The following is a 12,101-nucleotide window of genomic DNA, read 5'->3' as shown; positions in this document are numbered from 1 at the left end:
GCTGTAATGTTTTAAGTGCGATCACTTAAAACAAATATAGGCTGCAATCCAACATTCCCTTTACCATAATGTAAATATCCAATTGATGCAACAATGTTGTACCAGCACTGTGCAATCCCATGCAGAACAGCACACTGTCCAATATATACTAATGACTGGGTACTGTTATGAATTGAGCAACAGCAATGCACAACATTAGTGTAGGCACAACTCTACTATGCTGCTGTCAGCCGAATATGTCTATTGTGTTATGGCCAACACTTAACTCACAGTCATAGTGGAAATTATGTACATATATCTCACTAACAGAATATGCCTTGCGATTGGAATTTCTTTCTGTTTTTAGTTGTCAGAGGGAACTGCATGGAAATTGGTAATCTGTGGCTAGCAGTCTGGAAAGTGAAAATGTAATCAGCACTGCCACGGAACACATGTCACAAAGACTAATAAGATAAGAAAAGGATGGCAACGGTTTCAAGAGGCCAGTATTTACCCAGCAGAGAAGAGACAGAGGCATAACACAGAGTTCAGAGTGGGAAATTCAGCTCTGAATAATTCAGTTTAGAAACCTGGTTTTCAAGGTAAATTGGCCCTCTAGGGGTAAGGAGCCAGAAGGTAAAATGTTACTAATGGCTAGCTTGCACTTTTGCTCCACTCCTAACGTAGAAGGGCAACTCAGTCATAGAATCATAGAATGATAGAGTTGGGAGAGACCTTGTGGGCCATCCAGTCCAACCCCCTGCCAAGAAGCAGGAAAATCACATTCAAAGCACCCCCCAACAGATGGCCATCCAGCCTCTGCTTAAAAGCCTCCAAAGAAGGAGACTCCGGGGCAGAGAGTTCCACTGAAGTCCTCTAAGATAGGGCAGACTGCAGAATGACAGGATGTAATTTTCATGTCTTTTTTTTTAAATGTTGACCCCCCCCCCCCCAAAGGTCCATGAACAAATCTTATAAAAAATTAGCTCTCTCAGAAATTATTTAGTGACATGCCAGTTACAGCTAAATCAGCTTTAAGAATTCAAGACACAATTGAAGACCTATCTCTTCCAGCTGGCCTACCCAGTCAATTTTGAACTGTGAATTCTAGCCTGGAATTTATTGGTATTGGTGAAGTCTTTGCTGTGAGTATTTTGATATATGCATTTCAATGCATTTTGTCTGATTTAACCATATTGTACCCCACTTCAAGCCATAGGGAGAGACCGATAACGAACACAAATTATTATTATTATTATTATTATTATTATTATTATTAGTTACATAACAAGTACACACTAAGATCACTAAGCTGGCTATTGTATTTGATCACATGTCCAACACTTCCCAAGTGCCTAGGACTGTGTGATGTATCAGCGAATAATGAGTGCAGATCCGAATAGGGTGTCCTTTTGCAGCTGACAGTTGGTAATTTTGTCAGTGCAATTGTTTTTAAGTGCAAGCCAAGGTTTTTAGGCACTGCACCCAGTGTGCTGATACCACTGGGACCACGTTTACTGGCTTGTGCCAGAGTCTTTGCAGTTCTATCTTTAAATCCTCATATCGTGTCAGCTTTTCCAGTTGCTTCTAGTCAACCTTGCTGTCACCTGGGATTGCAACATCGAATTATTATTATTGTTGCTGTTATTGTTAATAAACCGTAAGTGGTGGTATAATAACCATAACACCTGCATACTTGGACTAAATTTTATGTTCAGATCCTGAACTGAGTTCATATTTCTTTCTCTCAGATTTTCTTACGAGAACACTTGTAGTTGTTGCTACTGTTAAATCACCAGCATAATATAGTACTTGCAAAACGAGTGCACAGCTCCCACATGTCTACCTCAAAATATCCCAGTCTACCTTCTGATTCATATGTCTTTAATCTCCTTGGGATCAGCCATGCTCATTTCAAAGCACTACAGTTCTGGAGCAGTCAGTTAACGTTGATGATTTCAACATAAACTGATGTGCCTCCGTCCCATAACACAGTCCTCCACGCACACAAGACAGAGAGAGCTATGTTTTCCACTTAATTGCTTCTCAATAGAGGCAGTTCTGAACCAGCTTTGAAGTAACCTTAGAGAAGGTTAAAACATCCCCCTTGTCCTTAGCTGAGGCAGTGTTCCTAAGCATATATTCCTGATAGGTATTTTTTTCTCTGAAATCCCTAGAACTAATTGCCAGCAAATGAGCTTAGGATCAAAGAGCCTCAGTTGGAGAACTACTGCTTTTACAATGATTATTTGCAGGTAAATGGATTTAAGCAGAGAAATCTGAGGAACTAGTCTACCTAGACAAGCTTTGTGTCATACTAAGCAAATCCATACTCTGTGACCAGAATGTGAAATTTGGTAAAGAAAAACATAAGCGGCATTAGTTGTCAATTTAATTTTCAAAGCCTTTTTTAAAAAAGCACAAGTTTCAACAAAAAAAGGAAAAATGTGCTTGAGTGGAACAAGAAAGAAGTGGACACAGATGCTCTAATAGTGGAAGTTAGAGAGAGTCTACTCCAGTTTCTCTGCATCACTATTGCGTATTTTCCCATTGATCATTTTCAAATAGCAAAGCTAAAAATATTTGTGTGTATGTGTGCATAATCTGAAAAATCAAAGAAACCACAGCCAGTGCTAGGTCCTGTATTTTGCCACGGATATCATGCAGCATATAAAAAGCCCTGCTTGTTTCCTGTCCACTAGCTAGACATCTTTTGGAAACAAAAAAGAAAAAGCATAGCAATAGCAATTGAGCTAGATCAGTATAGCCAGATTAAGCCTGCCAACCTGCTTTCAGGCTTAAATCAAAGTAATGGCTTTAAGTTTAACTGGGTTATCTGAAGGAGTATTGCCTGTCATAAGTACCAACCACATCTAAAAGCAATTGCTAGGAAAAAAACCTGAGCAGATGCAGGGGATCAACTGTTGAATAGCAAGTCAACATTTAAATATCAACAGGTATATTTTAAATACTAACATGTATATTTTATTTGGAACTAACAAATGGATTTAGGCTGGGGGGCGGGTGGGGGTGTGTGCAGCCCTCTAGATATTTTTCAGCAGCCTTCTTTAAGACTGGCCATACTGGCTAAGGTTAATATAACCTATGATACAAGAACATCCATAGATCACACTATTCCTTGATCTGATTTAATAATAACAACAATAACATTTATTTGCAATGCCCTTTTCACCCAAACATTAACATTTACAAAAAGGGACAAAGACAATAAAACATAACACTATAAATATAGTGTACATGACATGAAATTGCCAACACCCCACCTATCACTACTGATTTCAGGAACAAATCAGAACTTAATCAGACTAATCAAAGAGGATGGTTTTTGGCCCCTAATAAAAACAGATGAGCTAGATGTCTAATGGAAGACTATTATTGCTATTATGTTTGTTTGTTTATTTATACCCTGCTTTTCTTCTTCAAAGGGAGACTCAAAGCAGTTGTTCTATAGATTTCTTTTGTATCAGGAGCGACTTGAGAAACTGCAAGGCGCTTCTGGTGTGAGAGAATTGACCGTTGGCAAGGACATTGCTCAGGGCACAGTAGGATGTTTTGTTTTACCAGCCTCGTGGTAGGCTTCCCTCATGTCCCCACATGGGGAGCCAGAGCTGACAGAGGGAGCTCACCCGTGCTCTCCCTGGATTCAAACCTGCAACCTGTTGGTCTTCAATCCTGCCGGCACAAGGGTTTAACCCACTGTGCCACCGGGGCCTCCATGTTCTATAGATTAAGAGCCAGGTCTTGAAAGTTAATTCTTTACCTATGGATATTAAATCCCTAGATAGTGCATGCCATGCTAGATAATCTGCCGTGTACTGGGGAAATCTTAAATACTAGAACCTCATAGCCAAAGCATGGGCAAACTTCGGACCTCCAGGTGTTTTGGAGTCCAACTCCCACAATTCCTAACAGCCTACCGGCTGGAAGGCCAAAATTTGCCCATGCTTGTCATAGCCTCTTCACATCTGAGACACTTCTCTGGATATTACTGAAACACGACAGGAAGCCATAGGACAGTAGGTTTCTTTGGTTATTGTACCCATACTGGGGAACATCCTTTGTAGACTTAACCAGCAACTACAAGATTCTTTCCAATTACCCGAGAATTTGAAGAACTGGGTTATTTAGATCTGTAGATGCCAACACTGTTTTATCCCTAGTGCTGCTTTTATTATGCATTGCTGGCAATTGTATCTTGTTATTAACCTCACTTGTTTAAAATTTTATTTATATGCTAACCAGAGAATTTTGAGTTTAGAAATATAGTAAATACAAAAAAGTTGCCAAGAAGGCAAAAAAAATTAACTATCTTTAACACCTTGAATTACACTGTCTGTTAAAGGTTAAACTCACATATGGAACAAAGCTGGCATGGATTCTGGCTAGCTGTATGTTTTGATTCTAAGCATTATCCCTAGAGCAATGGTTCTCAACCTGGGGTCCCCAGATGTTTTTGGCCTACAACTCCCAGAAATCCCAGCTAGTTTACCAGCTGTTAGGATTTCTGGGAGTTGTAGGCCAAAAACATCTGGGGACCCCAGGTTGAGAACCACTGCCCTAAAGAAATACATTTCTGTGCAACCAAGGAACCCAGCAGGTAAGCTGGTCTCCCCCAATAAATCAAGTATCAGAACTTCAATGGCAGATTGAGGTACCCTGTAAGGCAGTGATTCTCAACCTGTGTGTCCCCAGATGTTTTGGCCTTCAACTCCCAGAAATCTTAACAGCTGGTAAACTGGCTGGGATTTCAGGGAGTTGTAGGCCAAAACACCTGGGGATCTTCAGGTTGAGAACCACTGTCATAGAGGGATGTGCGGTTCAGTACCTGAACCATATAGTACTTTGAATTGTGCCTGGTAATGAACTCATAGCCAGTGAAGCTGTTTTAACAAGTGGTTTCACTTATCCAGTGTAGCAGAGTGATACCTGGAGGATTTTCTCCATGCTGCAATAGAACGTATTGCTTTGACCAGAACACATCCTGACTCTTGAGATGAGATCAATACTGTAAAGCTGTGTTTTTTTCTTGGAAATAGCTGTCAAAAGGAGAGTAATTTCAGCATAAATATCATGACTGCTAAGTGCCCAAGGCCTTCACTTGTCTGAAGTCATTGTGCTGCCCAGATCTGACTTTTTCAGTACAGAGAAATAAGTGTCGTTAAGCCCAGTGTCTGTTTTCTGTAGGAGAAGACCATTATGGAAGTTCACATAATACGAATGGTGATAAGTTGGGATTAGAGCAGCAAAGATAAATCAGAGTGGCTTTTTTCATTGTCAGACTTCTGTCAAACCTTACAGCAGTGTTTCTCAACCTGTGGGTCCCCAGGTGTTTTATCCTATAACTCCCAGAAATCCCAGGCAGCAATTTCCCCTGTGTTTAATGTGGGTCTAGCATAAAATGGAAGTGTGGGTTTCTACGGGTTTTCAAATTCTAACAGTGTAACAACTTTAACAAAGCAAAGCGCACAACAAAACAAAGAGGGAAACCCAAAATGAACAATATTTAAGAGACTACTGTGTCTTATAAGGACTTTACCTGGTAATCGTCCACTACACTGAATGTGTACTCATGCCTGGCTATTACATGGTGACAGTTCTTACAAACATCTGAAAAGAAAAGCAAGTTTTAGGAAAACAAACTCGTCATGCTAATACTTCAAGATAAATGTAAAAATGCGCCTCCGGTTTGCAAAGTATTTAGAGGGGAGTCCAAAGGAAGACGCAATACAATTACATTTTATCAAGGGTGCTCATGTATCCCACCTTGATTTTTTTTTAATTGTACCTCCTTTCCTACTACTACTGGCCAGGGAGGGTAGGGAAGAGGAAAGAAGCTTCAATAGCATTACATTTTAATTCTCTAGCAAAGAGAATTGCCACTAATAGCAGTTAAAGAAACTGGGCCTTGGAAGTGGAACATCAGTAACAGGAGATCAGGCAGAGGAGGAGGAGGAGAAAACAGCAATGTAAGTGACAATTGGATTGTAAATCTCCTCTGGATAAACAGAAAAGGGACAAAGACCAAGGTACTGATGGTACATCCAATCCTAAACTGCTGTTTCCAAAAGAAACTTTATTTATAAATTTTAAAATACAATACAAGGAAAGATTTTTATAATCACAAGGTAACAGGCAACAAATAAAACCAAAGACAAAGTAAGAGCACTAAGACCTTCTTCCACACAGCTGAATAAAACCTCACATTACCTGCTTTGAACTGGAATATATGGCAATATTGACTCAGAATTCTTACAGGCAAGTCCTAATTCCAGGATCTGATCCCAGATTTTCTGTTTTTCCCAGATTATTTGACAGTGTGGACCCATAAAATCTAGTTTGAAGTAAAAACAAACAAACAAACCTGGGATCAGATCCTGGGATAGAGGCCTATCTGGAAGGGCCCTCAGATAACCCAGTTCAAAGCAGATATTGTGGGATTTTCTGCCTTAATATTCTGGGTTATATGGCTATGTGGAAGGGCCCCCAGATAACCCAGTTCAAAGCAGATATTATGGGATGTCCTGCCTTGATATTCTGGATTATATGACTATATGGAAGGGTCCTAAAATGCCCAAGCAAGGAAGAAAGAATTAATCTGGAATCTCATGCAGGCCACATAGGCTTTCAACTATCATCATCCTGTAACAGTGGTGACACTCGTTGGAGCTGATGTCTAACAATATCTAGGGCAGTGGTTCTCAAGCTTTGGTCCTCTTCAGTCAGAATTTTCCAAACTCTGTGTTATGACATGTTAATGTGTCGGCTGTAGTGTGTAGGTGTGTTGCATGAATTTTATAAGAAATGACAATAATCTTGGAAATGTATGTTATTATCTTATAAATCATATATTTTAAAAATATACATAAAATGTTTTAGTGAGATGTGTTGTGTCTCCATACTTTTTGTTATTACAATTTATGTATGTGTTCATATCTCCTATAAAGGGTTGGTTTAACCTCTGGTTTGTTGAATTATTTATTTACAACATTTATATGCCGCTCTTCTCACCCAATACATATATTATATTATTACCATTACCATATTGTACTATACTGTTATACTGTAATATTATTAGTAATATTGTGTCACCAAATATGCATGTCTATAAAGTGTGTCACCAACATTAAATGTTTGGAAAGCTCCCTCTTAAGTTTTTTTTTAGTGTTATTTCCCAGAATTCCTCACCACTGGCTACACTGACCAAGACTTCTGGGAGTTGAAATTCAAGAAAGCTAGAAGACCATAAATTCAGAAATCATGACAGGGAGGTCACAGGTTCCCAACCCTACAGTCATAAAGGTAGCAGATAATTTGTGCAATACCTTGGTACAAACTATAGTTGTTAGACCATTTTATATAGGTTTTTCAAGGTAAGGTAATTAACTATACAAGCCTATGCATATGTATTTAGAGATAAGTCAAAGTGTGTTCTATGGAGCTTAACCTTAGATAACTTCATACTTAACTTCCACCACCATGATTTCATGAAGCCTCAGACAGCACGATTGATAGGGTCAGGGGTTCTGGGAGTTGAAAACATCAAGCAAGTGCAAAAGTTGCAAATCACTGCTCTAGAGGGCTAGGTTCTCGGCTTTTTAAATAACTAGTGTCTCAGTAATTTGGACTGACAGGTAAGCTTAATGCCCAAAAGGGCCAATTTTGCTAAACAGTGGTATCACCTGGGCAATTATAAGAAAAAGACTGCTTCTCTTATTGATTCACAGTATTCCCAAAAGCGCTCCAAGGAGCTTGTATTACAATTCTAAGCAATTCTACTGGACTTTCATCAGACAGGAAGTTTCATAGCCCCTCAGCAGAGAGGATGAGAGAAAATATTCTTAGATGTTATAGGAAATGAGGTCTCCAGCTGAAAAGGGAAATATGGAGACAGATTTCCCCATGAGCTTGATGGAAAGAAAAGGGAACATAGGCTTTCTCCATTCAAACAGTTACAAGAAGATCTGGTCATGTAGATAACTTTTACAAAAAAATCAGTAATATTTCCATGAGCTGCAAAAAAGTACTTGCAAGTGACTTCACCAGAAAACCTGTGGCTTCAGACCACTGTCATCAAGACTGCATAGCTATGGTCCCCAAGCAAAATATACTATAGCCACCAACTATTCCAGCAATAATGGGACAACCATCTCTGTCAGACATACTGGAGGGTAGGAAATAGGAAATCATCTGAAATTCCACTGGAAATCCTGTTTCCAATATCTGATCTCATAATGGCAGATCATTAGGACTTTTGTTGAGGCTTTTACTTTCCAATCAACAGCATGCAGAAAGAGGGCAAGATGTTTAAAATTGCACCCTTGCCTTCTAAAGTTTCTTTTAGGGGAGAGTGCCGCATGCATGATGAATATGTATGTGCACAAATATATGTTTCTCTACATAGACTATATGTGTGATTATGTTTAGTCCACATATGTGTGTGGTCCATTGGTTTAAAGCAGCAAGAGGTTCTAAAAATGTACTGGTTGAGATCCCTTATTTGGAATTCCAAAATATTCTAAAATTCAAAATTGTTTACATGGGTGGCTGAGATACTGACAGCTTTATTTCTGATGGTTTAATGTTCACAAACTACCATATGTTCATTCACAAATTTATTTAAAAATATTGTAAGGAATAACTATCAGGCTATGTATACAATAAGGTAGGTATGAAACATAAATTAATTTTGTTTGGACTTCAGTTCTATCTCTAAGATATCTCATTATGTATGTGTATGCGAATACAGGTATTCTGAAATAAAACAAACAAAACAAAATCCAAAACATTTTTGTATTACTTTTTAATCCAATTGATTTTAAGCTTTATGTTTATATGTGTTTAAGGTATTGAATTGTTGCCATATGTAAGTTGTTGTGAGTCTCCCTTAGGGTAGAAAAAGGTGAGGTATAAATAGGGCAAATAATTAGGAGACTCAATGCGGTTTTTAATTAATTAATTTTGGACAAGGGATACTTAATCTGTACCCATTATCAAAAGTGCCTCTAGGCATATAAAACTTTTAAAGAAATGCAGGTTTCTGGAATACAATTCCTATGCCTTGAACAAACCAAACCCTTTAAATGTTTAGCCTCCTTACGGTCATAAGTGATAATCTCTTCTCCATCCTCTTCTTCTCTTGCTCTGTTTGTTATCATCACAAAATCTCTCTTTTTGCATTCAGTGCAACCAACATAGTTCAGCAAGTAGGAACCATTCTCCAAACAGGTGTTACCCTATAAGTCAAGCAGGAAAGAAAAGTTTATGTAACTAGTTCTCTCTGCATAAAAAAAAATCATTCTATGGGTTTTTAAAAAAAATTATGTCAGAAGTGAGAGAATTGACCATCTGCAGAAATGTTGCCCAGGGGATGGCTGGATGAGTTACCATTCTGTGGGCGGTTTTTCTCATGTCTCTACATGGGGAACTGGGACTGGGGAACTCACCCTGTCTTATGGAATTGAACTGCCTACCTTTGGGTCAGCAGTTCATCTGGCACAGGAGTTTAACCCATTGTGCCACAATTTTCATTTCAATAATTTTTATTGAAACTTTTCAAGGGTGAGCATTAAAAGGATAAGGGATAAGGACCATTAAAGGAGTTTGGGTAGGGTTAGGACATGGATCGGGTTAGGGCTTAGGTATTGGAACGGGTTGGGGTTCGGGATTGGGGGAATAACCAGGAGACATGGATGGGACATTAAGAAGAAGAAGAAGAAGACAAAGACAAAGAGAAGGAAAAAAAGGAAAAAAGGGAGAGCGTATTAAACTCCCATTCTTCTTTATAATGGTACTAAGAAGAGGGGGGAAAACAACTGGATTTTCCTTTCTTACTCTCAAAATAATATAGCGTCGGTAATTCTTAAGTGCTGAGCTATCCTCATATCAACATCTTTAAGTTCCTTAACGGGGTTCCAGTTTGTTGTCTTAATATGTGTATTCTGGTGTCTTGCTAATAGGAAAGTCAGATGGTCCATGTTCATTATATTTAGTATCATTTCTAGCCAATCTTCCTTTGATGCGGTATTTTATTTTGTCTCCAAACTCTCACATGAACCATTTGTGCTGCTGATGTTAGGGAAATGAACAACTTGTGTGAGTTTATATCCCAGTACATATTGCCCATCCCTAAGAGGAATTGATATGGTTTTAAGAAAATAGTTGTTTTCAGAATCTTTTGAATCTGGGCAGCCAGATTAATAACTGGGGCCTCTGATGCTTTATACTTTAATGTTATGTTGTTTATTTTATTGTATTTTGTATTTTTGTATTGTAATCTGTTGTTCAGGCTTGGCCCCATGTAAGCCGCTCCGAGTCCCCATTGGGGGAGATGGTGGCGGTGTATAAATAAAGTTTATTATTATTATTATTATTATTATTATTATTATTACTACTTGGATTATTTTCCAGAAAGGCATCACTTTTTCACAGGACCACCACACTCCACAATTTTGATCTATCTCAAAAAGCAGCCACTAAGACGAACCGGATCATTTGACAAAGAATGGAGGCAGATCTTTGACTTTTCACTGGTTCTCCTCAATTACATATAATTAATTTATAGCACTTGTGAGTGCTCAAGTATAGCACTTGTGAGTGCCACCTCTACAAAGTTCTGGAGAGACTTATTTTGCATAGAATTATGAAAAAAATAGACCCCTGTCTGATTCCACATCAAGCTGGCTTCAGAAAAGGCAAAAGCTGCACATCGCAAGTGCTGAACCTGACTCAGCACATAGAAGATGGCTTTGAAAGGCAGCAGATCACAGGAGCTGTCTTCATAGACTTGTCAGCAGCCTATGATACTGTGAACCACCGCCTCCTCCTGAGAAAAATGTATAATATCACAAAGGACTACCACACCCGCCTCATAGGAAACCCGCTACAAAACAGGAGCTTCTTTGTTGAGTTCTATTATTATTATTATTATTATTATTATTATTATTTGCTTTATTTCTATACCGCGTTTCTCAACCTATAATAGGTGACTCAATGCGGTTTACACAATATTAATTACCACAACAATAACAATTAAAACACAGCATACCCAATAACAAACACACAACCATTCATACAGTGCCTCGATCGCAACCAAGATCCAGTCTCATATCCTTATACCGTTCCTATGTTCAGTTTACCGTCATTCTGTGTCCAATTGCGCTGATTAGCCAAACGCTTGCTCAAAAAGCCAGGTTTTGAGCTTCTTCCTAAATGCCAGCAACGAAGGGGCCTGTCTGATGTCGCTTGGTAGGGCATTCCATAACCGAGGGGCCACCACCGAGAAGGCCCTGTCTCTCGTTCCCGCCAACCGTGCCTGTGACGCAGGCGGAACCGAGAGCAGGGCCTCCCCGGACGATCTTAATGTCCGTGTCGGTTCATAGGAGGAGATGCGTTCGGAGAGGTAGGTGGGGCCGGAACCGTTTAGGGCTTTGTAGGCTAATGCCAGCACCTTGAATTGTGCCCGGTAGGGAATTGGCAGCCAGTGGAGCTGGCTCAACAGAGGAGTGGTATGCTCCCTGAGAGCTGCTCCTGTTAGCAACCTGGCTGCCGAGCGCTGGACCATCTGGAGCTTCCGGGCAGTCTTCAAGGGCAGCCCCACGTAGAGCGCGTTGCAGTAATCTATGCGGGATGTGACCAGAGCGTGGACTACCGTGGCCAAGTCCGACTTCCCGAGGTACGGGCGCAGCTGGCGCACGAGCCGAAGCTGTGCAAATGCTCCCCTGGCCACCGCTGAGACCTGAGGCTCCAGGCTCAGCGATGAATCCAGGGTCACACCCAAGCTGCGAACCTGCGTCTTCAGGGGGAGTGTAACCCCGTCCAACACAGGCTGTAACCCTATGCCCCGTTCGGCCTTTCGACTGACCAGGAGTGCCTCTGTCTTGTCTGGATTCAACTTCAATTTGTTCACCCTCATCCAGTCCGACACAGCAGCCAAGCACCGGTTCAGGACCTGAACAGCCTCCTTAGAAGTAGGTGGAAAGGAGTGACAGAGTTGGACATCATCTGCGTACAGATAACACCGCACCCCGAAACTCCGGATGATCTCTCCCAACGGCTTCATGTAGATGTTAAACAACATGGGGGACAGTATTGAACCCTGCGGG

General features: G+C 40.1%; 1 protein-coding gene across 2 annotated transcripts in view; it reads right to left on the bottom strand.

The window, feature by feature from the left end:
• CHURC1 (churchill domain containing 1) overlaps positions 1-12,101 on the bottom strand; it is a 34,102-nt gene that overhangs the window by 18,567 nt on the left and 3,434 nt on the right. For both annotated transcript variants that reach the window (XR_010908757.1, XM_060772595.2), the window contains exons 2-3: positions 9,098-9,233; positions 5,537-5,607 (exon numbers count right to left, since the gene is read on the bottom strand). Coding sequence is in view for 1 of the 2 variants with exons in the window: in XM_060772595.2 (XP_060628578.1) it covers positions 5,537-5,607; positions 9,098-9,233 (207 nt within the window). In the remaining variant the exon portion in view is untranslated. The remainder of the gene's footprint in view (positions 1-5,536; positions 5,608-9,097; positions 9,234-12,101) is intronic.

This window comes from Anolis sagrei, chromosome 1 (genome assembly GCF_037176765.1).
Source record: "Anolis sagrei isolate rAnoSag1 chromosome 1, rAnoSag1.mat, whole genome shotgun sequence".
Classification (NCBI taxonomy): Eukaryota; Metazoa; Chordata; class Lepidosauria; order Squamata; family Dactyloidae; genus Anolis; species Anolis sagrei.
The sequence above is the reverse complement of the archived record's forward strand: the minus strand, read 5'-3'. Positions and strand labels throughout refer to the sequence as shown.